This window comes from Dermacentor albipictus, chromosome 8, assembly GCF_038994185.2.
Source record: "Dermacentor albipictus isolate Rhodes 1998 colony chromosome 8, USDA_Dalb.pri_finalv2, whole genome shotgun sequence".
Taxonomy (NCBI): domain Eukaryota; kingdom Metazoa; phylum Arthropoda; class Arachnida; order Ixodida; family Ixodidae; genus Dermacentor; species Dermacentor albipictus.
Window position 1 is genome coordinate 119,949,044 of NC_091828.1, and position 26,378 is coordinate 119,975,421.

Here is a 26,378-nt window from a genome sequence, read left to right on the forward strand (position 1 = left end):
GCTGTTGAGTTGGTGAGCCCGCCGCCCCAGGAGGAGGCAAGTGTTTGTCTCTCTCTATGACAAATGGGGCCGTGCCACCTTTCACAGTGGCTCTCCTCAGTCCGGGAGCATTGCCGCTGTTGGACCCTCCCCCCTCCTGGTTGGAGGACGGGGGAGGGGGTCCCCAACCCCTCCCCTCTCGTGGGCTGTGGGGTTCGGCGAAAGGCGGCCCCCCCCTCTTTTCATTGTTTTGTCTTCTTTTGCATTTGAGTTAAGTTTGTAGTTAACTGAGGGGGGTGCCTTGCTTGACTCGCCACAGAATTTTTTTCTGCCTGGGCATTTAGAAAGGGGGGGACACACTTTCTGTTGCCGAGATTGCCAAAGCACACTTTAGTGAAAATGCTTTGAGGTTGGGCCGATGCAATGTCTCCTAGCAAAGGCACACTTCATTGAAGATACTTCAAGATACTTCAAGGTTTGGTCCTGTAAAACCTATTGAACCTTGGCGGACTTAAACTGTTCCATGATTGAATACGGACTGAATTTTGAATGTTACACAAATACAATGAAGCGATACCGGTGTGCGCAGTTTGTGCCATGTTAAGTCTCGGGTAAAAAGTCACCTTTATGACCCTGTAGATAGCAATAATGGTATTGTACATGGCCTGCAGTCTCGACCTTGTTTTCACCGAGCACCTTTTTCAAGCCCCCTTTTCATAAGCACCAGCCTGCGATCATATGCCACTTTCACTAAACACACCTTTTCGGACACCGCCCCTGGACTGGTCATTGCATTTTGACAACATTCCATGGCACTTGTTTTATAATTTTATAATTGGGCGCTTTCCCAGTGGAGGGTTTCTCAAGCTATTCCTGGTCGTGGGAATGGCTGAGGAGCGTTATTGAGGCCAACTGGCTGCCTCAGCCAAGGGAATATGCCACACATAGTAGAGCTTGGGATCTGTGGTGTTGCGGGTGTAACATGACCTGTTTTAGGTGCGAAGGTTCCCCTAGTAAAAGATGCACACCTGGTTCACCTAGTGAAACCTGGTAGCTTGCAGATCAGCCTTATTTGTGAACACGATGGGAGCAGCAATACCGTCAAAATATGCCAGTGTGCCAGGCTTAAGAGGAGTGCCTTTGCTTAGAGAACATCGCGAGGAAAGATTGTTTGCTTGAGGGACAACATGTTCTATGATGTTCTATGTTCGGACTTTTTTTTTTGTAAAATAAAAAAAAAAATCACAGGGTGCACTTGTTCAAAAATAGAGGCTTGAAATTATGTGGCGGGTCTTGGCTGATGATCGCTGTCTTTGTGGGCACTCTGGTAAAAAAAACGAAACGTTGTTAATAAGAAAGACGGTGTGTGGTCATTCCTGAGTGTATGCCAACAAGAGGCTTTTGTTTGAGCCCTGTAGATGTAGTTCTTTATCCAGAGCTTGCTTGTTGCCGAATGAAGGCACCAATAGACCAATCTCACAGCAGGTTCCGTACGCCACTGCTGTCAATTTTTTATTGAGGTTAATGATTGCTTAGACGGAGGGAAAAATCGATTTAATGGTATCTTCCCCATTCACTTTTTTTTTTTTGTCTTACACAACCCTAAAATTGTCACACACCAAAACAATCAAAATAATCCCCTGGCAGAATAGCCAGAGTGGGGAGCCCTGGTACTGCACTCAAGGTTGTCTCCAAGGAAAGCCTAGCAGAAAAAAAAAATTAAACATCAGGGACTACTACTTAAAAAAGTTCGCATCATTCGGGGCTTACCTTGTCCCACAACAATTATCATCATCTTGCTCGCATTTTCTTCCTTGAAAAATGCACTCGGTACTTTCCTGTCAAGTATGCTACGTCACACTGATAACACATATGCCATTCGTTATGTGGAATTACTGGGCGCACTGTGTCTAAAGAAAGGAAAGGCGCAATATAGATGACGATTGTTGCGGTACAAGCCCCAAAAGGCTGCAAACTTTTTTTTCATGGAGTGAGCGTGGCGTTGTGGTGCCTGCAAATCCATGTACTGTGTGGGAATCGTGAGATCGGTCTATTGTAATACTTGAGCACTTTCTTCTGCAGTTCTGGTATTTCAAAATTTGTGGGCCAGTGTGTCCCCACTGTACAAGTGCCAACAGCGTTAGCTGAAAGCTTTAATCTAATTCTGTTGGCGATGTTGATTTTTCGCTAGGTTCAATATCTTGCGCGCTTCAACATGGTCATCTGTCACCAGCCCGCCTCTCTCCTTTTGCGTTCTTTATTTCTAGCACTATTTCTTATTAGCACACCTATTTCTAGCAGCACCTTTGGCGTAACAAAAGCCTCCTGTTTCCTTGTCTTTGTCACTGCCAAGATCTGTTGCAGTGCGCATGTTTCTGTGTATGCCTATGCAACAACAGCCTTCCTTCAGTGGCGTCGAAACACATTGCCACCATTATTGAAGTGATGCATCCACAAGACGGGGGCCGGAGTATCTGCGGCGTCGTCACCTCAAGACTTGTCTTTATGCGATCATTTGTGTTGCCGAGTGGCACAAAGGCACGAGCCACTGCAACCGTGTGCCCCACCGACTGTGTTTGCATGTTGTGTGTGCTGGGCGAGCTGTGGGTGCCCGCGGGTTGGACGATGCACAGAAATGGCAATAATAAAAAATGGCTTCAGTTTTCCTTCTCGTGTGATGGTCTTCCTTCGTAGAGGGTGATGACTATGGAGGGACAGCGGTGCGACTGTGCTTGCAATGCCGCCTGTGCTTGCAGTGCCTTGCTTTCGTTATGTCACCACTTCCCCATGGTGATGTGGCGGGCCATTGACAGTGCCGCCAGCGGTGCGTCGGCCGGAACCTGTGGGAAGTTAGGCGAGTGAGCGGGTGTTCCACGCATTTTTCAGATGTGACACATAACATGAACAGGCTTCGTCTCCTCAATAACGTTTGGTAGTGTTCTAAAGCACACATTAATTGGTTAAATGAAGACGTGTGTCATTTTCATGTGTATATTCTGGGGTTTGTGGACTGCATATAAACAGAATGACCGTTGCTTCTGCAACGCACCTTGCTAGGTGCTGCATCATTTGAAATGGAAATCAGTATCCCCAAAAGCGATCCACCAAGGATTTGGTGTCAGTATAGTTAGCTGCCGTTGGCAGGTATAAGTTAGGATAGTATTAACTAATTGGTTCATAGCTTGAAGTGAATTCTAACACCTGCACTGCCAACAAGGGACAGAAGTGTGTCGGGAGTGTCCTTGTCCTCCTTTGCTGTAGAACTGTGCGAAAGCACACCCCGACATGTGTGCAGTGGTATTATGTGCAAGACTGAGCTGAACTCTATCGCAAGCCATTCAAGTCAGTTTTACGCGAAAAACCTATAGGTTTATTTTTTCATTAAATTTTTGTTCCATCAGCCACTTGGCTGTTTTCACTAACTTTTTTTCAGCAGCCAAGTCAACTCAACTTGTTAACAAAACATTGATATTTTCCAGACCGTAGTCTTGTAACTCTATCTAGACCATTCCATGAAGGGACCGGTCATTAACCTGCTGCTCATTTGTAAGACCTAGCAGTTCGCAGTACTCCAAAAGTGGACTTGCGAAAAAGTGGCCAGAAAGGAAAAGGTGAAAATATAGAGGCTTGCATACCATATGTCCTGCCTTGAGAACCCAGTAGAGGGTGAGGTTCTTAAAAGACTTGTAGTAGCCTGCAGTCTCGCCTTCAACTACCATAGGCGCCTTGGCCGCTGCCTGGAAGTCCTTCATGCCTGGCCACTTGAGCTGCTCCATCCACTGCAGCGTTCCTGCATACGCGTGTGCAATCGACGCGTGGTAAGTTGTGCGCAGTCGTTGCAAGACATTCAAAGCCATAGCTAAAAGTCCCCACAGTCGTCCTAAAATCGTGGACCTCAACAACGTCTGCTACAAAACAGACCTTGTAGCAGACGTGTTCTTTACGAGTAAATTGATTACTGATGAATTATGTGTTCAAAAAGAACCAAATACTGAACCTAGCAAGTTTCTGTAAATTTTCATTGACTTGAAATCTACCGTTGCCGAGATTTTAGGTTTCACCTTCGTTTTCTCTAGTAACGTCTTTAAACCAAATGAATGAAAAGCTTAAAACACAGGCGCTGTGCACCAACCCTCGGTGCTTTCTCGGTTGGCTCGTGTTCCATGGCACCGAGCTGCGAAGCAGCCATTGCTGATAACGTGTTGTACGATTGCACAGGAAGGCGAGCCTGGCGCTATGAGGGACGTATATTTAGTTTAGCCATGCAAGAAGGAAATAAAGTAGAAGGGAGCATTCTGTTGACACAGCCAGTCTTGGAAAGCAAACTATCCGTTATGCCATTTGCTGTTTCTCTTGAGAAGTTTGCCCAACACGTACGTGACGTTTAGCCATAGCATATTGAACAAAGATGTTTGGTTCCCTGTACTTTAATCAGTGGGCACTTGTGTGGCTGCAGTGCAAGCAGTATCCAGTGTAAACCTAACCTACAGAGCGCTGTCACTAGAGTTGCTGCATAGGCTCCCTCTGGGGAGTCTATAAGGCAACTCTAGGTAGCACAAAAGCCTACTGTGCTCTGACACTAGATCATATGTTGGGCAACATTCTAGCTCATTGTAGTTGGGCCAACTCGTTGCTCCCTCATAGTTCTTCCCATGCAAGTTTAACCACATTTACAACGCTCTGTGGAATGTGAAACATGCTAGTACGACAAAGTTGCGAGGCTGACTTAGTTTGGAAATCTGTCTTGTGGCTGCTGTGCAGTGTTCTCATATGAGGCTCTACACAGGGAACACTACTGCTGCGAAACGCTTAGCTGTTGAGCGATTGCCAGAAGGCAGAGCAAGAGACGTCGATCAGCTACCACAGTGCACACTCACCCAGGGCGTCAACAATAAGGTCCAGCTGCCCGCTGTAGACGGCCACTTTGATGTCTGTCTCGTTCAGCAACCTGTCCACTGGAGAAAGGATAAGGTGCGTTTTATAAATGCAAACACATTTTATGTCCACAAGGCAGAAAAGCCGGCATTGTACAAAACATCAACATTATCAGTGACAGGGAAAGGACAACATTGTGCTGAGTATGTGAGCATGAAAGTGTGTGTTCTTCGAAATGTTCCGCTACCCCTTTCAATCTTCTGGATCCACAAGCGAGGAATAGTGACTCGCCTGTGTCAACAGCAGGCAGCATGAAGTCAGCTTTCAGAGCCTGGAAGACTGCACCGGACTGACCTGTGTAGTGGAAGTAAGTAAAAACCACGAATGCAGATACGATGGCACAACAAGGTGACAGTTTGCGCCCGCGTAGCGAACTGCTAAACAGCTGAAAGGTTTCTCTTCGCCTTGTCACCATGTACTTCATTAATGCAGTTTAACTTGAGTGTGAATTTAACCTTAGGGAGAAGCCACGGTGACGTATAATCTAGCTGCCTACATTTCCAATCCATAATAAATAACCCACATTGTTTCTGCACGAATGCGATAAAACGTAAAATGTAATCGCCGTAAATGATCTGGAGTGTCCGTCATCTGCTGCTTGCTGTTCAAGTTTCGATGCGGTCAGCAGTCGTTCCCCCTTCTTCCTGTCCCCTTTATATTTTTTTCCCCCTTTCAATAAAAACAACCACCTCTCTGCTGCATGAACTAGGCAAATTGAGAGTCGTGGACAAAGGGTGCACAGAAAACCTATTCACTCCATTTTGACTCCCGAATATCCATGCGCGCCTTTTTCTCTTTTCATAGGCAGTAATTGCTACTCTCCAAAGGAAGCTTTAGCTCGGGGGCTCCTATCTAAATACTCGGAAAAGGAGAATTCGCTTTTCTCGGCAACCACTGCACCAAATTTGACGAGGTTTGTTGCATTTAAAAGAAAAACTTAAAATCTAGTGACTGTTGGTTTCGAATTTTTAACGCGACAGCGTTAGGGAGCTCGCGTCGCAGAAAAGTCGGCGGCGTTGGCCGTGAGCGAAAAATCCCGGAAGGCAATTAGTGAATTAAAAAAACTGGCAAAATCGGCTGGGTGTGAATCGAACCAGGGTCCCCGGAGTGTGAGACGGAGACGCTACCACTCAGCCAGTTCGATGGCTCATAGCGCGACAAAAGCACTTCTAGTGAATGCGGTGTTGTCTTAGAAACGTGCCGTAGAAAGTTGTTCTGCGGTGTATATCGGTTATGAGCATGTGAATTACAGAAGTCGCAGTTAAACGAGTAGCCAAGTACGTTACCGCTACATTTCTTCTGCGCTTGGCGCACACGCAGAGCCATCTTGCGGCAAAGAGAAGACCCCCTCGCCATGTACGGCGCTACCCCCGACAGGTGGCGCGCCACTCGCCCGCTTCTCCGTCTCGTTTGAGCGCATTGGGGCCGTGCGGGGACCGGTGCGAGGATGGCCCAATACCCTTGTGTTTAATAAGTTTTCTCGCTCTCTCCCCTTCCAGCGTGCGTTACTCGAACCCTCGTGTTTAGGCGACGCGGCTCCTCTTTCCGCTCACAGCGCGATTCCTAGGTGCAGCGTCCGATGCGGGACGCCTCTGACGTGATATCGCTGCTCCGTAGCGCGTCTGGTGGGAAAGCGTACCCTGCGATGTGTGCCGTGCTGCTGGCGAGGAGTCGTGCGTCTGCGTGGTGCTCCCAAGCGAGATAGAGGACGATCCCATCGAGGCGTCAGCCCCATGATGGCGTCCGCCTTCATGGCGCGTCGCGGCCCGGCTGTCCGTGCCGATCACGACGTTTGGCTCGCGTAGATCGTTTCTCCCCCCGAGACACCGAGTTCTTTGGTTGGTTCCGCTTGCTCAAGCGCACGTTTCGTTGCCGCGCCGAACGCTGCGTTGCTCGGCGCTCGCCGCGTGATTGGTGGGCGCAAAGTACGATGCGGGGCGCCTCGTAAGTGATCGGTGCGCCGTAGCGCATTGTCGTACACCCCTTGGCGGGTCGACGGGAACGCTATCGCGTTTTGATTTAGGCCGTCAATTTTTTATTAATTGACGAAATAAAAAAATTTCAGAGAACGAAACTATCGAGTCTACAACTCTAACTCATCAATAAAAAATTATATCAATTCAGTGAATTGCATGTAATAGAACATATAAAGCGGACAAAATTTATATGTTAATATTTTTTATATTTATGTGTAATACAGAAATACAGCTTTTGCAGAACCCTTGTGCACAACGTAACAAATTCACGTAATACATAAAATTACAATGAGTTTGTCCGCTTTGAATGAGCTAATGGATGCCGTTTACAGAACCATAACATCTGTTCTCGACACAGAGCTATATTATTAAACTTCGTGCTTCCATTTTTTTCGAACTTACGAATGTTTAAAAATTCTTTTCATAAAATTCAGGCCCTAAATCAAAATTTCGTTTCGAACAGTCACTAGAATTTATTTTTCTCAAATGCAACAAACTTCATTAAAATCGGCCCAGAGGCTATCAGAAAAAACGTTTTTTTGCTTTTTACATGTATTTGAATAGGCCGCGTCGGAGTTGGGCCCGAGCTAAAGCTTACTCTTCAGCAAAATTACATTCTTTTGCCACAACGATAATCATCATCTGCCTTGTCCGCATTTCCTTCCTTTAACGCGGCGAGCCCGGTTCTTCCAAGTCGCTAACGGCATGCTCGTTATCAGCATGACGGAGCATTCTCGACAGGGCGAAAGTATAGCAAGCGCCGCGTTTTCAAGGTAGGAAATGGGCGCGTTAAGTTAGCGCGCTCCGAACTCCAAAGGAGCACGCTCGAGTGCGCTCGAGTGCGACGCCTTCGGAGCTTAACTTAACGGCCATTTTCGCCGACTGTTTTCAGGTGCACGAACGTGCCGTCTGGCGAATGTTATGTTGCTTCCGCATCCGCTATTGCACTTCGCGCGCTTCTCGAAAATGGCCCCGCCGACCGTACTTCTGCAGCCCTTGTTTAGACGATGAAGAGGTAGAAGAACTTGACGCGCGGCGACGGAGGCAGCAGCAGCAGCTTACGATGCGATGCAAGCTCAAAGCGCGCCAACACGTTGCCGATCTCGCCTGACAGCAGCTTCAGACGCCCGGCAGCGCGGCGGCGAGAGGAACGAGTGGGCAAGGAGAACGGACTTGCATTGGTGGAAAGAGTAGGAAACACGTCATTTTTCCGGAAGCCGTAGCAGGTGCGCGCTCTCGCGCACCGTTTCCAGGATGGTGCGCGTAGAGCGCGCTCCGCAATCACGCACCGGAAGTCGCTTTTTAGCCGTTAAGCTTAAAAGAGCGCGCTCTGCTGGCTAGAGCGCGCTCGAGCGCCTTAACTTAACGCGCCCAATGTAAGCAAGACAGATGACGATTATTGTGTGGCAAATATACACCCGGAAACGTGTACATTGGTTTAAGAGTGTATAGCCTGCCTGTATTCCGTTTGTTTTTCACTTTTAATAAACGATCGCTCAAAACGGTCATGGGGAACACGGGCGTTGCTATCGCTTCGCCGTTCTCACCTCCCCAGGTGACGTTCTTGGGGATGCTGCCGAGCTTCTCCTTGATTGGTCCGTTCATGAGCTCCGTCAGAGTGCCGTTGAAGACGTTGTAGAAGTGCGCCACGTGACGGACGAAGGCTCGGCCTGGGCAAAGGGAGGAGCGGAATTAACGGTTATCTAAAATCGGAAACTGGGGTGCGTGGAGGTGGAGGGCAGTGAAAACAGCCTACACGAAAGACATGTTGCTGCGTTGGCAGCAACCAGAAGTGTACCGACGCCCTTAGAAGCGTTCGCTCAAAGCGGCCCTAAATGACCGCCCGGGCTTGATGAAAAAAAAAAAACGAAGAAAAACGCGGACCGCGGATAGCATGCGCCGATGCGAACATTTCAACTTTTGCAGTCGTGCGCGGCGCGCGAGGTCGCCTTTTTCTCAAAAAACTATCTTTTCAAGAGAAGCCTACTCCTCACTGTTTTAGGGCGCTACATATTTCGTCACGTGTCATATTCCCATACGCGGCTGCTATTGTCCCATATACAGCTGACGCCAATCAAGAAGAGTGTTTGGATCAGGACGCTTATTCGTACTGTTGTTGTGCATATTTAATCTCGCCTTTTAATAAACAGGCTGAAGTAAGTGAAAACCTGCTTTCGAATATCCATATAATAATTGCGCGCTTCCGGAAGAAGCCGACTATCGTCTGCTAACGCTCGGATGCGTAGGAACTTCGGCCAATCTGCTCTTACGGGTGTCGTAGCCGTTGGGCCTCTCTGATTTCGATTAGTTTTGAACACTCAACTAGCCTCGAGCTCTGGCCGCGGATCTCAAGGTCAGACCACACGCACGCTTTGCTAGCGCGCGTTCACTCCTGGCTAGACATCTTAATTGCCAGACTTCGCTTCATCTATGGCTTCGTGTTGATCTATCGACAGCGCTTCAGAAATGCGCAAGTTGGATGTGGCTGCTATCCGTCGGTCAAGCTGGCGCTGGACAAAGCCGGCCCGCACCACGTAGCACGGCCACACGGGAACATACGTGGGAGTATACGAACGCGAGCGCGCGCTCAAGGCTTATCGTGCATAAAGAAAACGCTGCGCATACATACGCACTGCAGTTGCATGCAGCTGCGGTCTGCTACGTAGTGCAGATACCGTGGCTGCCGCGGGATGCCGCGATCGAGTCCGCTCGCTGAGGACAACCTCGTTTGGCGCGTCGTAGGCGCCAATTTGGCAGCACCAGAATCCCTCACTTGCGCTGGCAACGAACACTGTCCAGATAAACAATGGCCACGACATCCAGGTTCACGTCGGATCTTTAATTCGCTTGGTGCTGCGCTCAAGTTTCGTTTCTAGTTTGTGGCGCGGAATCGAGGTGATTCGTAAAAGCCGAAAGGGCCCTTCCTGCCGATTACGTTGTTCTGACCGGTCTCGAGGATTTGAGCGACGGAGCCTGCCTGTAACCTCATCAGTGTTTTTTTTTTAAAGACAAAGAGCGAAGCAGAAGTGAAAGAATGGAAGTGTGTGCGCGTAGCGGGCCTCCAAGAGGTGCAAGCGCTTGTTCGCGGCCTTACTCCACCGCTACAGCTACGATACTTGACTGTTTTCAGCCTTCAGAGGCAACTCCGCAATGTGAATCGTGTTGCAGTATATGACATTCAATTTGCGAGCGCGGAAGTTGCCGCCATGCATCGGGAAAGGCGAGGGGATAGCTGCGTTGACGGGGCATATGAAACCCCCTTAGTAGAGCAACCAGCACCACAAATGGAGCGCGCGGAAACCGATTCTTCGTAGATTTCCTACGCGCGCACACGTTGGACGGTTCAAATCTGGCGCCACATTGATAGCAAGCCGCGACTTGCAGCCCGCAAAGGGGGCGCGCAATTCAACATGGACATACATAGCAAGTAACGAAAAAATTCAATGTGTGCTGCTGAAAAAAACATAGCTGTGCATTAAAGTTCTTTTAGGGGGAAAATACGCAAGAGCAGACAGCTGTATCGAAACGCAGCACTAGTGGCGCAACATGCAACAGTACTTCGCGCTCTTTTTTGCCGCTTTTTCAAACTAGGCAGCGGTGGCGGCGGTTCGTTCCTGCTTTCGTTTGCTTAAATTGACGAGTTTTCGAGTAGAGAGCTTCGAATCGTGTTTGCGAGAACGGCAGCAACCACACCTCTTTATTTCGGTTCGGTAAGTGATTTTATTATATGACTAAAGGGTTCCTACTTTGCTGGAAATCGTCTGCACGATTTGAACGGCACTTCATGTTTCGGATTGCCGCGTTCGTGCAGTTGTTGACGGAGCCTGTTTCAGATTGCAAGCTTTTTAGGTTTGTTAGCAGCATTTTTTTCCCCCTTTTGCCTCTTTGCAACTTGAATGTGGTACTGGCATTCAGGCTACGATGGGAACTGTGTAATTCCGTTACCGACTGGATGTGCGGTTGCGATATTACATTCATCAGTGTGCACTGCATTAAACCATGATCTCGTAAATAACACTCGCAGACTGCGACTACAGACGAAAAATGTGCGAAAGCGCAAAAATGTCGCACGAAAGTCAGCTCAACACCGTTCGTTAACTTTCCAAATCTGGGAAACGAAAAAAACAAACAAAAAACAAACAAACAAAAAATAACTGCTAACTGCCCCACATTTAGCTCATGGGAGTGTGTCGACTCCACTATTAGGCTTGAAGGCAATGCAACTAACCCTAACGGCAGACGGCAAACAAGTGCGGTGGCCGAAGATAATGGCCGTCTGCAGCTGAGGCCTCTTTTGTACAATGATGGCAGTCGAGAGCAGAAGTTTACGATGCTGTTTCAAGGGAAGCCACAAGGGAGTAGTACAAGATTCAGCAGCAGCTCGTAAGCATACATGTGCAACATATTTCATGAAAATCCAACATTTAAAGCGGTTCAAAAATATGGCTGGCACTGCATGCTATATTTTGAATGCAAAAAAAATTATCACTTTTACATATTAGCTAAATGAAACTTGCTATTTCAGCATTCCTGTGTGAAATGTAAGAAAGCCTATCCGTAAATCATGCTGAACTTTAAATTACTTTTGTGTGTATATTGTTTTGGCTGAATAAATATAATTTATTTGTAAAAAAATTCTTTAAGTAAGATACCTTAACCGTCAGTTGGCCTTTATTCTGTTTTTACTGTATGGTTTCTGCACTGCTCTATCCCACGTGATTGTCAAGACAACTGTGTCGCTTGCAGTGTTGTTACAGGATGGTGTGTAGTCAATATAGTCTGCATCTTTTTCTATTTTTCTTGTTACGAGCACATCAATCTTTTTTTTTGTTCAGAGTACCTGTCTTCACTCGGAGGTTGCATTTGAAATTCTGTGTAAACTATCACTGTTTGTACGACATTCTACCTTTCTCACTGCAACAACAAAACTTGGATGAAGCAATTCATAGCTGTCATGGAATGTGAGCTCGAAGAAATGTAGGGGTTAATTTGCTGCAGAGAGAAAGCAATGACGATAAATTGGAGGCAAGAAACAAAGCTAAAACAAGGTCCATATTGTTTGTTGACTAATGAGCTATCACATTGAAACTGTTTCCTTTACATAAGCCAGTGCAACTTAAGACTGTTAGTAGCCAATGTGCTATTACTTTGCTATTCTAATTTTAGTAGTTGTTTGTGCTACCTGCATCAGCTGATCAATGTTTTCTGAATTTCAGGGGCGGCTAGGAACCACTCAACGTGAGCTCATATGTTGTCACACTCTATCAAAACAGTGGCAGACCGGCTGACAAAACTGCTGCTTGAGCGTCATCTGCAACTTAATTTGTAATCTTAATTACATAACATTCTTATAGTGAATTTCTGGTATACATGAAAGTGACCTATGCTTGCATTTATTGGTGGGCAACATCCAGCTGTTTAATTTAGTTATAAATTTAAGTCAGAACTCTAGCTTGCCAAATTGTGATGTCAAGTGCTGTCAGCTTCAGGAAAGGGAGTTTTATGTTGTGCTATTTTGTCATTAAGGAAAATGGCCTTCACTTTTTGAAATTTACAGTATTCAATGTGAATTTGACATCAAAACAATGATGATAAGGTTGCTTGTGATTGTGCTGACGAGAGAGTACCTAGATTTTTTAGGAGTATACCACAAAATGTTTGTATCCTTCTTATACCAAGAATGGATAGCTGTCAACTCAGTAATTACGCTATGGAGCCTCAGTTGTTTCCTTATAATGCAGCAGTATGATTAATTCATAGATTGCCTTTTAGTGTTAAAGCTCAAAACATGCGCAAAGTATAGTGTGGCTTTGAACTGAAACAGAAGTATATTCATGTTGCGAATACTCGATGTGGCAGTCTCATAGTACCAGACGCAACTGACGTGTACAGCTACACTATGACCATACTACGAAAACAGGGATCATTCAACACTTGACAGGATAACAGGGGAGAGGGTCCTCCTACATTTCAGAAAGAAGCACGGAATTGGAAGGGTCAATTTGACGGCTTTTAGTGACAAGGTCATTATATCACTGTCAACTACTGCACTGAGCCAACTATCTGATGGTTCAGTTGTTTGTGATACTGCATGAATTCGAACTATGGTTTCTGTGACGTGAATAGTCCCGCTCCACATATAAAATACTTTTGCACTTGGAGTACATTTTGAACCAGCTGCATAAAATGTGGTGTAATAATTATTTGTGCTGTTCAAGGAATTGAGTCTCCATGTCATAATTGTGGTGTTGGGAACTACCTGAAAAAACTCAAAAGTGGGGCGCAACGACTTTGTGTCAGTACTCCCCTAATGAATTTCTCTTACGCGCATTAATAGATTTGAAGAGAGAGTAATAATTTTGATGCACAATTTGTTTTACACTGCTGATGTCTCATATTAACTTGTGCAGAATACTAGAAACCACTGAGTCCACCGATCCCTGTGTAATCAGCTGCATCTTTCCCTGAGGTAGCATGAAGAAGAATGTTCTGTAGCTGTGATCTCATTGACCAACTTTCTTCATAGGAGTTCCAGTTGTCTGTAAAAGATTGCAACAAACTGTTCCAGGGTAAAAATCAAGCCTTTCTGGTTAGGAGAAATGTTGGCCTCCTGATCAAAACGTGGCTCTAGGGCCCACAACAATCTCTTTGTTGTGGGCCAGTCACAGTTCAGTTGTAATGCCAAATGGTAACTTTTGAAAGCACCATAAATCAGTGTTGTGTGTGTGTGTGTGTGTGTGTGTGTGACAATGGTATAGTTTTTACAGCCATGATTTAGGTAAAGTAAGTCTTTTATAAAATTGGTTACTGGAAAGATACATTCGAGAGAGCATTGCGAATGTCCTATCGCTGCCTTTTAAGCTTACAATTCTGTCAAAGTCAGCCTGTTCCTTCTCTGCACTGCTTGCTGTATTTTAAGATAATGTCTATTGCATTTAGTGATGCTCTAATATATATATAGTTGGTCCCTGTACACATGTTATAAACATTTTAATTACCATTTTAACAAGACAATTTTCAAGTTTTGGTGCACTGATAATCAAGATTTCTAAATTCTCTGTAAAGAAGTTGCATTTACCATGAACCCGCTCCATTAGTCATATTCGTAGCAACCGTACTGAATCGCATTTGTATTTATGAAATGAACTGCATTTTTTTACTGCTCCCTTAAGCATCTAAGCAATTATGTAAGGTTATGTCTGCGTAGAGAAAGCAAACAGACTTTCTGCAAGCAACTTTATCTTGCTTAATATGCACTCCCCACGCACTTTCCCTCAGTTCTACTGCCATTAGTAACATGTGCAACCGTTTAGTGTGCAGTTTACCTGAGTTGATAGTGGTATTTATTGGTTGTATTCGGTCGTAGAAATGGTATATGCGGTTTCTGCCTATGGGTCCATGTATTTTCACACCAATGCAACTCTACTGGCACATAAGATGCTCGTGCAGTGGAACCTACTCTTGGCCTGTGAAACAAAGGAAAAAGACTTGTACATTTGTTGCACTATGTCAGACAGACATGCTTATTAAGTACATTGCCATAGCCGGCATGCATGGCATAGTTTGCTGATACTGGTTCATTAGTGTCGCAAAACAATGATCTTTTCTGACTCTGAAAATGTACAACTATTTAAAGACATGGTGCTTGAATGTTGAGAATGACTGAACAAAATTAGTGGACTGCAATGCATTATGTGCTCTCAGTGTGCACTTAGGCTGAACTGCTATACTTGTTTAAGCTGTCTCTTAAATTCTTAAAGATAAAGGGGCATAATGTAAGGTCACTTGTTCCGCTGCACACGTGTAGTGGCCAATGTTATACTTTGTATGAAAACCTCCATTAATGTTCATAGCCAACATTAGTACGCATTAAAGTTGTTTTGATAATGCCATTTGATCACTAGAAATGCATATATTTGCCTGAACTTAGGCAAAAACTATTGTCTTGCAGTTTACAAGGAGTGGGAGAACAATACATAGAGCACAAATACATTTCTTTGTGAACGTTGGGGTAACTATTTCGGTACTGGTGCTATGTACTGACAAAAAATATTTTGTTGCACTGTAGTTATTACTTCTTTAAATGATGAGCTTGCAAAGATGGCTACTAGCTGTGGCCTTAGTAAGATCAAGCTGGAAGGTAGATATGTAATAGCTAGCTGTGTGCTTCCTGGGTATGAAAACGATATGTCGCCTCGTGGCATAAATGTGTCGTGATCAACTTCAGACCTGAGCTAGTTATCTTTCCTGCTACCAGTGCCTGCGGACTAAAGCACATTAGCGAGAATATTCCTGCTGCTTCAGTCGTTAGTTGTGCTAATGCTTGGGCAGAAAACCAAACCAAATGAAGCTTGAGCGTACTTCAATTATATGTTATAGCGCATGCCCAAACAAAGTGCTCTCTGCGATTCTGAAATACCAGCAGCATATTTAAAATAGGTAAAGACAAAGCAAAGGTCCACTCATGGGGAATTGAGAAGTCATCCCGAGCGAAGTGTATCAAACAAATCTCCTTAGTGCCAGTCACCCTTCTCCCCATCGTGCAAGTTTCTTATCCATGTCACTCTCAGTTGCGCATCGTCTGATACTTTCGATGATGGATTGCTTTCTTTCCACCGCGATGACACGCCATAATGGTACACAGCAAAATTCTTTTGACATCCATTTTTTTTTTTTCGGGCTCGTGCGAAGTGGCATCATGACAATTTGAGAACTACGAGGCAACGTTGCAGCGCAGACTGTAATACGAGAACCTGCGGCTGAACCTAGATCGGCTGGTTCTTGGTGCGGCCGCTAGGAGGCGAGCATGTAGTTGGAGTTGCAAATAGTGGCGTCTATGTGAACATCCAAAATAAAATTTGAGTTGTGTGCCGCGATGGGATTCAATAGGTGGAGTGCTGCGAGCACACCCCGCTCCGTTGTATGCCTAGCAGTGCAAGGCATTGAAAAAGGAGTGGGGGCACCTCAAAAGGGATCATAGGCGACCTTTGGATGACAATAAATCCACTTCTGAACGCATTGAAGTACTTCTTGTGGCGAAGTATGCCTGTAATAATCTATTTTAACTTGAAACACATTTCTCCACTTCAATAAAACGTGTTTCAGGGCACCTTTAATGCATTCTTTTCTAAATTTTAATCTATCCATGTGTCAAAAAGTGCAGGACACCTAGTGCCTTCCTCTGGAAGAAAAATGACTGTGAATTTGAAGTATGGGACATCGGATTGTCATTGTTAGCCTATTAAAGTTCACTGCGATAGACAGGCATCTCTCAGGGCTAGGGTGGCTATCAGGGGATCGCCAGTAAGCCATTAACTATGTGAGCAAACTCTATTCCATATACCATCAAACACCCTTATGTAATCATTCAATATATTCCTTTGCCACCTCTAAGTGCGTAGTTCCCTTGCGCTGGCCACCCATTCTCTTTTGATAGACAACTAGTTACCTGTTCTATGCGATACACGACCTGTCAAACTCCACATCTGCCTATGCACATAGGAAAAAAAAAAGCCAGAACTTCAAAATGCTGTCCATCTCCACCAATAACAATTTCTTTCGAATATATCTTGTTTTGGAATGTAGACAACTATCAATTATTAATTAAAATAATGTAGCTTGAGTGTCACTGATCAAAAAGGGATACCAAAGGAACAAACCTCTGTCAACTGGAATGGCGTAATTGGACATTTTTTTTTTCAGGGTAGGGGGTGGGGGGTCACTGTATTCACTTGGAAGGCTGCATATTAACAAACTTCGGGCGCGGCATGTGTTTGGTGTGCCACCCCCTGGCCACACCAGTGGTCTACTGTCCAATGTTGAGGCTGCATAGCGTGAAACTAAAAGACTGGTCTCTCTATATATAAACCTACGCACCGAGTTGGCTGTCTGACGGTAAGTGTAGAGAGGCCAACAGAGAGGACGACTGTTCCGGGTGGGGCTGCAGGATGTTGTACCAGTCGATGCCATTCGTCAGCTAGCGCCGGGATCGGAAAGAAAAAGAAAGCAAAAGAAAGTTACAATTCAGTTGAGCGACTGCTCATATATGGCAAGATTGAAATATTTGGAAAGAAACCGTCAGAGACGATAGACAAAGCCAGAAATAGCTTGTGCGACCGTAAGAGGTCACACACGCTCCGTCAAACGAGTGCATAGGCAGCTGGATAAGTTTTATCACATCTGAGCGACGTTCGCACGGCACAGGTTGACGTCATTGCGCCACATATTATGTGGAGGAAGCCGCGCAGCTAGGTATTGTCAGGTGGCTTGCACACTGATGCCTTTACCGCTCCTATAAAGCCCCTTAAACTTCGTAAAGTAGTGCCACGCTTTGAAGAATGCCGCCTCTCCCTCGTGCGCTCTAGCCGAGGCCGACGTTGCGTCGCTATTGGCCTAATAGCATCACGTGGGCCCTCGCGCCGTGCATCAGCGCCATTTTTGCTCGAGAAGCGTCTACGGAGTGGCGAGGAGCGCATCTTGGCGCCGTTGCTACACTCGAGCATTGTAGGCGGCGCCACGGTCGCGGAGGGAGCGTAAAAGAGAGGAGAAACGCGGAGGAGTGAAGGCCGAGGAGGAGAGTGGCGCTACTTTACGAAGTTTAAGGGGCTTTACTGATGCCTTTACCGCTCCCTCCTGCTATGCACCTCTCCCCGTTACGTCACGTGATGAGAAACTCCCCCTCAGCTCTGCGGCGCACCAGCGCTTTCCTCCTCGCCGCCCCTTCCTCCCCTCTCCACATTCCTGTGCTCTCTTCGCTCTCACACTTCGCTGCTATTCCGTTCGATAGACGGCCACCAAAAATGCGCGGAAACGACACGGACAGCTCAGCGCAAACGCTGTCCTATTTGCTGCGGCAGTTGAGTGAGCACGAGGTAGCGGGTTCGGTTACCAGATGCGGAGGACGCAGTTCGAAATGGTAGTATATGCAAGAACGTTCGTGTACTAGTGCCTTGGGTACACGTCAAAGAAACACAAGGGTGTAGTCAAAATTATACTACGGCATCCTTCATGAGCCATAACATGCTGCGCAGTTCCGGAATGTTAAATCCCACAACGTAATTTGTAATACGCTGTGCATGCTCTGCACTAAAAGAGATGTTTGGCAGAGTGCGTCATTCGAACTGGGATACAATATAGCGCAAGAAAGACAGGGACAAGCAGGAACACGGACGGGTGCTAAGTAGCGCCCGTCCCGTGTTCCTGCTTGTCCCTGTGTCTTTCTTGCGCTATGTATCCCGGTTTGTATGTATCCCACCAACACGCCCAAACTTCTTCCCTGTTTGATGTACGTAATGGCAAGGCGCAGAAGACCAGGACTTAGGAAGAACACAAACGACACGGCGCCCGTCTTGTCGTTTGTGTTCTTCTTCCTAAGTCCTGGTCTTCTGCGCCTTGCCATTACCTACTTCAAGCATGAACCAACTAGCCCAAGCAAGAGTTTTACTTCTTCCCTGCTAGAGTGCGTCATTCTTTTAGAAAGTTGCCATGACATTAGTTAACGTCGTTAAACTAACAAACAAAAGCACGTCCACCGATTTCGGAATTCGGGTGTGCTGTCTGTGGACTGCGTTGGTCAAAATGCGACAGTCGCCATCTTGTCACCTCTGGATAGACAACAGGGCATCCCCTCTCATTGGCTCAAGGTGCAAACATGGCGAAATTCGACGCTGCCCCGAATAAAGGATTCCTGCATGATCCTCACTGACTTCGAGGTCGGCATTGTACCGATCGCGCCGTAAATATATCTGCGGATGCACTGTTCGTGAGAAAGGCTTTCTGTAAAATTTTCATTAGATCTCTCTAATTTCAGTTATACATATCGTCATTCCTGACAATTGGCTCGTTAGAGTGTTGTAGTCCACGTGACCATTAACTCAGTAATCCGCAAATAGTAATGCGTTTACAGACAAGCTCGCTGAAGGCATCGACAGCTGCACACCACCTCCTCAGGCAGACGCCCTCCGCGCTGTAATCTCTCTATATGGAGGTTGTACGTTAGGCGGACTTGAATGGCATACTGCGATACCGTTCTTTTTGTACTCGTATCTTATTACTATTTCTTTATTTTTTGCAATGATCACCGCTGACCCTCACTCCTGCTTAAGCCACTGAATACCTTGCGATTAAAGTTCATAAAATAATTGATGACCTTATACTGGCGATCAGTTTGATCACGCAAGTTTCTGCCACTGCTACTGTGGCCAGCAAAGAGTGATCATGTTTATGAAATCCTCGCAACCGTACTGACCACGTGCCTTCCTTTGGTATCGTGCAGAGAAAAGGAGTGAAAGTGAAAAGGAGTGCAGTGAAAAGGAGAAAAGGATAACACGATACTTAGTGTATCGTGTTATCGTGTATACGTCACCCGCACAAACGACGCCGTTGCCGCGTCACGCATGACGTAATCGGAGCTAAATTTAGCCTCTCGCTCAGGCGTTTGGAGAGTCTTAGCTCGGCAGTCCGTTTGTCGGTTCCAGCTGGGATGACCGCGTTTGGGAGAGCTCACTCAGCCAGTGGCGTAGCAACGGGGGGGGGGGGGGGGGGGAGGTCCGGGGGCCGTGGGCCCCGGGTGCAAGGGGTCAGCGGGGGGGGGGGGGTGTCATATACATCTGAAGACACCCGGAACTTGTTGATATCCTCGCGTTCCTCGACTACACCCGGGGGGGGGGGGGAGGGGTTGACAGAAGACCTATGGGCCCCGGGTGCCAGAGGACCTAGCTACGCCACTGCACTCAGCCACAGTAAGTATAATGTATCAAACTCCAATCTGTGCTAGTCGGGAGTTACGAGGCCTACAAGAGTGCTTTACTTTTTTTTTGCCGAAATTTCACGCATACTGGGCTGTGGCGCCCCCTCGTTCCACAAGTGGGGTCCACAAATGGCGTGGAGAGACTCTGGTAGCAAGACAGCCCACTCCTATCGCCACCACCTCGTAGCAACCAGTGCGAGCATGCAAAACAAACGGGGTCATCGCGAATAGGCTGCTAGCATGGTCGCGAGATTATACCGTAGGACACCGGGCCCACTACTTTGCGTATTCTGTTACGTAATTTCCGTACTCTAGTTCTCGTACGTCCCAGCAACACGTACAAGACGTATCACGTACCCCACTGCGGCTGCGTCCCCGGTACAGCCTACCGGAATTTAATGCATGAGCATTTTTTGACGAGTGCCCCGGCAAAATCTGTTACGCGAAGTGTAATGCTTTGTATTTTTATTTTGTATCTGCACAAAAAATGCATTATTTGCGAAGTTAGGTCATCTAATCGCTATAATATTGTAAATGTAGATGATCCGTAGCTTTATAAGTGATAAAGAACAATTGAAACCCCCAAAATAAAATATATATATATATATATAAAATTGATCAGACAGCAAACCGTTCTCGTCAGGCCGCCTTGAAAGCTTACTTTCCCGCATTACGGGCGCCTGTGCAGAGAAGCCTGATGTGGGCAGCTGAGTATAAAAAAATGATTGGTCCATCTGATGACAGTATAATAACAAATGATTGGTGGTTAAAAAAAAAACAAACTCGTGACGGCGTAGCCGCGTCAACGTCGTAACAAAAACGAAAAAAAATAAAAAGGAGAAATAAACACGGCTGTAGTGAAACCGGTTGTGACTGCGTTCCGGCTCAGTTGATTCGATCGCTTTGAAGGGGCCGCGCAGCCTCCTGGCAACTCGGTACACGGATTTCATTTCTTCAGCACCGGAAAAGCGATGCGTAGACATGCATAAGGTAGGAAAACGCAAGTAAACAAAAGCGAAGCAAAAGCCGAGCCAAAAAAATACTTGCGCATATTAGTTGGACAATTCTAAGAATATGTGTAGCATTTTTTTTTTGCGACGTCAACGAAACACACCGTGTCGACCTTATGAAGAGAGAGAGAGAATGAAGAGGAAAGGCAGGGAGGTTAACCAAATATGAGTCTCCGGTTTGCTACCCTACACTGGGGATGGGGGGTAGGGGTTAGAAAGATGACAGAGAGAAAAACGCAGAAAAAAAAAACGAACGCGCACACATGGAGACACACACACAAAAGGCGTTCCAGTTAAAGTCGTTCACACAGGCCGGTAGATCGCAAGAAGCGCAAAAGCGCTTGCACGGCCTTCTTCTGTGACGGTAGGGACCTTATGAAAATCTGACTCGGCCTGCATGCCTTCCTATAAATCATATTGACCGCAAATAAAGGCGGGGACAGCGTCTGTCCCCGCCTTTATTTGCGGTCAATATGATATGCAGTAAACACCAACTAGGCCAAACTGAAGTTCATCTGATGCCTTCCTATATTGCGAACCGCGCGGATCTCCCACCTGTTCGACGAGGTCCTCGGCCGAGGCCCACATCGCCGTCGCCTTGGCCCCGTCCTTGGCGATCAGCGCCTGGCGGACCTCGCTCACCACCTTGTTCAGCGTCAGGAGGTTGGACTTGTCCAGGAAGGACTGCGAACATCGCGTGCGAGCTCGCATTCGTTGACCACGTGCGTGGAAAGCACGGAAGTGCATAATAAACGCTCGGCTTCTCTATTCCGGAATTCTTCACATCACTTCGCATTTTGACTGGTACCTCGCGGTATACGACTTGTTTGAACTGGTATACAGTTTAAGGTAACGCCAAAAAAGATTTAAAGTTAGGAGGAAGCTTTGCTTCAGGAGATCCAGTCTAAATACACGCGAACGGAGAAATCGTTGTTCTTGGCAACCACAGCAGCGAATTCGATGTGGTTCGTTGTACTAAAGAGAGATGGAGGGGGAAAAAAAAAACTACTGACTGTAGGGGAGCAGTTTTCTTATTCAGGCCATGGATTAAAAGGAAAAGAAATACGATACTTAAAAATTACGAAGAAATGTGAGTCATTGAGTTTATAACTTTTCAAACTTGGAAAAAGAACCCTTCTGTAAGTCGAACCTATTCAGACATCTAAAGCCAACAATAATGATGTATTTTACACCACTCTAAACCATACCACCAATTTGTTGAGTAAGACTTCCGCAACTTCCGCTCATAAACATTGTAAAACACTCACGTGAATCGTATACTAGTATGTCGCATTTGTCTGTTTCAGATGCTCTATAACGGACGCAGTTTACAGAAGTGCGATGTCTGCTTCTGATGCAGTATTACGGTTAGGGAAATGCAGAGCGCCGCGTTTTCTTTTTTGTTGCAAATTTTGTAAGGAAGTTGAGGTCCTGAATCAAGACTATGCTTCTTAATGCCGTGAGAATTCGGCTTTCTCTCTCCAATGCAGTAAATTTCATTCGAATCTGTTCAGCAGTTGCCTGTAGTGAGAGCTTTTCGGCGTTCCACATGTATTTGAATAGGAAATTGGGAGTAATTGGCCCGTAGCTAAGGCCTCGTCTTAAACTAGACGTATACGTAATTGCAAATTACGGTCGCAGCTCCTACCGTGACCAAACGCTTGATGAGCCACAAGATTTTCAAAAAGAAAAAGAAATACGTGATCAATTCTGACACCGCATGCTTGATATGAACTATGATAACTATGATATGAATAACTGGCTCTAATACACCATTCACCTGGAAACTATAGAAGATGGCTTTTCCAGCACAGGAATAGCCGACACATGCGAGAAAAAAAAAAAAAACTTGAGCTCACCATAGTGTAGAGGTACTGTCCCCACGTTGATGTGGAATCCAACGGCGACAGCCAACCGTCACCGAGCGCAACACCAGAGAGCTTGCACGAAACCTTCCCACTGGCATGGGCCTGTTATGACCATTCCTTTCATTAAAAAGACGGACTCAGTGGCCCCCCTTTTTTTGCATAAAAATTACAGCGTTGTGCGGAGCTATTGGGGCGATAGAACAGTGAGTTTTACGTGGCAACGCTATAGCCATAAGTATGCGGGTCTCTAGACCACTTTGGTGTCGGTGGGACAGAATGGTGCGGGACCAGAGCGACTGAGAGCGCCTCTCGATGGGTGCTCCGTGTAATTGTGCAGATTACTGCGCAGACGTACTGATACTGGTGTGCAAAGCGCTCGCGAATCAAATCATTTTTGGCACGAGGCCGTGTCTGTTTCGGCGTCGTCTGTTTAAGTCTTCCGAGTGCAGATAACGAGATCACGGCACCGATAGCATCTACAGGTATATCTTCCACGGCGCTGCGTGGTTTCAGTAAGATAGACGTACACTCCAGGTGAATTTCCGCCGTCGCCGTGATGTTTTGTGTAAAGTCGAAGTGTGATAAGATCGCGACTGCGCGCCGAATATGCTTAGGTGCGAGGGAAAGGTGTGGGGGTGAGAGCGGAGGAGGATGGTGACTTGGTGCGGCTAAAGCCCCTTAAACTTCGTAAAGTAGCGACACTCTCCTCCGCCTTCCTTCTCATTTCTCCTCTCCTTCACGCTCCCTCCTCGACCGTGGCGCCGCCTACATTGCTCGAGCGTAGCAACGGCGCCAACGTGAGCTCGCCACTCCGTAGACGCTTCTCGAGCAAAAATGGCGCTGATGCACGGCGCGAGGGCCCACGTGATGCTATTAGACCAATAGCGACGCGGTGTCAGCCTCGGCCAGAGCGCGCGAGGAGGAGGCTGCATTCTTCAAAGCGTGTCACTACTTTACGGAGTTTAAGGGGCTTTAGGTGCGGCGGAGTCTTCTCGCTTGCGCAAGGGAGAAAGGCAGGGAGGGTGCTTGCAGACTTCGAGCGCGCAGAAGGGTGTGGAGGGGGAGAGGGCGGGGGGAACAGGGTAGCGAGCGTCAGCGCTTCTACTCCTGCCGCGGCTGCGCGATTCCCATCTTGGAGGTAATCTGTGCTGGGTTCGAAAGCTAGCTGACTCGAGGTAGCTGATGGCTTCGTGTGCTGTGTTGTCTCGCGCGCCTAGTTCGCCTTGATGCGGCAGGCAGCACAACGGGTAATTCGATCGCCGCCGCTGCTGCTGCTCTTTATCACGCCATCGTTCTGACGCAGAGTGTCCGCGGTCATATAGTGAGATGTGTTCATGTTTGCCTGGGGGCGCGTGACTCCGTGCTTGTTAATTTAGCTAGTAAGTGAATGTTTTTAGCAGTTCATACAGCTAATGAAATTACTGACGTCACTTGGTATAGCTATCTAATAATTGCTATCGCAACGAATGCTTCGCCTTTCGGGCGAAACCGCGACATTTTATTCAGCGCCTCAAGAAGTACGGATCCGTGACGTCATACTAGCGGGGTGGCAACTCAAACTATCAAATGGTAACACCGTTTATGTAAGGCGTAGACACCTGTCTCGTCCACCTTATGTTCATTTCAGTACATGCTTTTAAAGTGGGCCAGTTAGCCTTACGCTACGAATTATTTCCTTACCTTGTAGAGAGCGAGGGCGAACTCGGCGGCCATCTTGCCGCCGTAAGACTCGCTGAAGATGTACAGTGGCACGGTCTGCGATAAACAGGGAGGGATCAGCTGGTGGCGCGTCCATGCATGAACGCTCCACGACAAGCGCACGTGCGGATTGTTGGCACATCAGCGATTTGCGTGGACATTTCAACAATAATAAGATACGTTTATACTTCAGTTGTTATACAGGAACCACCCGGATTGCTCGTTCACTTGAAGGCCAGATGCTTCGCTCACCTATATTTCCAATATTTCACGCAGTCATGTTTAACAGGTCCCTCTTCGACGTTATAGTTGGGTGGCTTTTGGGTAATATGCGTACGTACTCCGTCTGACAAGTCGTTCCGCAATGCGGCTGCGCAAGGTAATATCCTTCCGCAGTGGAATATAGTTCCGGGCGCAGCTGTCTGAATGTTGGCGGGATTAGAGAGGTTTATTTTTGCTTCGTACGTGATACGTTACCGCGATACGTGACATATGTCAGGACCTTTGTGCATGCACGTCGTATGCCGCGAATTGCTGCGGTGGTAAGCAGGCGACGCGGCGCGGATGAAGACATCTCAAGGGGCATTCGGGCTTCCTATTGGCTTCCACGGCGCTACAAACGACTTGTCAGACGGAGTGAAGCATTCAGTACACATAAACTTCTTATTTTTCGCCTGTGTTTCGCATTACGGGGCACCGTTATAAGCTCCTACGCAAAGGATCGAATTTGCTTTTATTAGCTTCGCTTCCCCTGTACAGCGCGCGTATTTCGGTATGGTGTCGCTGTTTTACCTAGAAATATTTCCGCATATCAGTCCCTCGTCGCTTTCAGAACCTCTGTAGAGTTTGAGGCCTTTGCTAACTTTGATAATTTCACGTTCATTTTAACTCCTCAGGTTAAGTTTGATCGTTTGCCTCTTGCCTAAAACTTGACTCCTGAATGCAACTCGAATGGGGACAGATGTCCCCTTTTCCAAACCGCGACTTAGAAAATAAATTGGATTTATTTTTTCTCTACTGACCTAGAGTGGCCAAGCGTCAGAATAGATGAGAAAAGGTGAACACCGGGCATCTTGCGATAATCTTTAGACTGCGCAGTAAACCGTGGTTATAGCGAAGCTACCGGACAGAAAATGTTCTTCGTTATAAGGGGTATTTCTTTAAAAGCGAGGAAGCTCTAAAGAAGTTTTGTTAGAGAACGATACACAACACGATAGCTCGTAAAACGTGTATACTGAAACATTCTGGTTCGGTGTGGTGGACGTGACAGCAAGAAATTAAGCTGACGTCCGTGAACAACTGTTTCGTCTCGTCACGTGATACAGTTTGACTCGAGGAGCTGCCGCCACGTAGGGCAGTCAAGTTCGCAGCGATGTTTGCGTATCGAGGTTGGTACAAACATGGGCAAAGGATCACCTCGTATGCTGCCCCATGCGGATTTCCCGCTTCGTACTAAGCGGAGTCCGGTACCACTGCGCTTCGAATAATGCGGGATAAAATGCAAGCACCCTGATTGAAACCACAGAAAACTTAGAATCAAGCGATATTTCAGATAAAGCGATTTCTGTACAATGTGGGTTTACTAATGGAACCTAGGCGTGTATATATGGCTTGCCTGGAACTCGGGCATCTTCGCGAGGAACACGGAGATCATTGTGACCAGATCGGTGGCGATCTGCGAGTTGTTGACCGCGAACCCTGTCTCGTTGGTGACGAAGCTGTAGCCCGCGCCAACCGGATTGTCCACGAAGAGCAGGTTGGCGAAACGCACCTGTGGGTCAGAGATGTGAAACCTAAATAAAAACATGAATGCTAATAAAAAGAACTGTCGGACATCTTCGGTTAATACGGCCAACAAATAACAAGGCGTAGGCGAACTGCTTTTGTTAGGCGCTTACTTAAAGGTCAGTCGCTACGAAATTTTGGGCCGCGTAAAAAGCTAGTTTCAGGTAGTGTAGTCATACAGCAGTCTCCTTGCAAAATATTTGAAAAAGTGGATATGGAATAGTGAAATAGTGGAATAGTGAGTATTTGAGTGGATGCGCCACGGAAAGCTCGCAGAGATTACGTTTTTAATGCGGAAACTGAAAATAAAAAAAGGCGCCATTACCGCTCACCGGAAGTGGCCCACGACAAAGAACGCCTGGTGTCTCGGTATAGAGAA

The 26,378-nt window shown here is 46.7% G+C and overlaps 1 protein-coding gene and 1 long non-coding RNA gene across 3 annotated transcripts in view; one reads left to right on the forward strand and one right to left on the reverse strand.

The window, feature by feature from the left end:
- Window positions 1–2,615: 2,615 nt before the first annotated feature.
- Window positions 2,616–26,378, reverse strand: part of LOC139049102 (retinoid-inducible serine carboxypeptidase-like) — a 39,404-nt gene continuing 15,641 nt past the window's right edge. Inside the window, exons 4-13 of the mRNA XM_070524318.1 lie at window positions 25,830–25,985; window positions 24,197–24,271; window positions 22,508–22,618; window positions 21,204–21,332; window positions 16,767–16,866; window positions 8,438–8,560; window positions 5,146–5,208; window positions 4,857–4,934; window positions 3,615–3,769; window positions 2,616–2,819 (exon numbers count right to left, since the gene is read on the reverse strand). Of these exons, the coding sequence (XP_070380419.1) occupies window positions 2,754–2,819; window positions 3,615–3,769; window positions 4,857–4,934; window positions 5,146–5,208; window positions 8,438–8,560; window positions 16,767–16,866; window positions 21,204–21,332; window positions 22,508–22,618; window positions 24,197–24,271; window positions 25,830–25,985 (1,056 nt within the window). The 3' untranslated portion in view covers window positions 2,616–2,753. The remainder of the gene's footprint in view (window positions 2,820–3,614; window positions 3,770–4,856; window positions 4,935–5,145; window positions 5,209–8,437; window positions 8,561–16,766; window positions 16,867–21,203; window positions 21,333–22,507; window positions 22,619–24,196; window positions 24,272–25,829; window positions 25,986–26,378) is intronic.
- LOC139049109 (uncharacterized) overlaps window positions 10,230–26,378 on the forward strand; it is a 335,411-nt gene continuing 319,262 nt past the window's right edge. For both annotated transcript variants that reach the window (XR_011508120.1, XR_011508121.1), the window contains exons 1-2: window positions 10,230–10,600; window positions 12,107–12,215. This is a non-coding gene — a long non-coding RNA (uncharacterized lncRNA). The remainder of the gene's footprint in view (window positions 10,601–12,106; window positions 12,216–26,378) is intronic.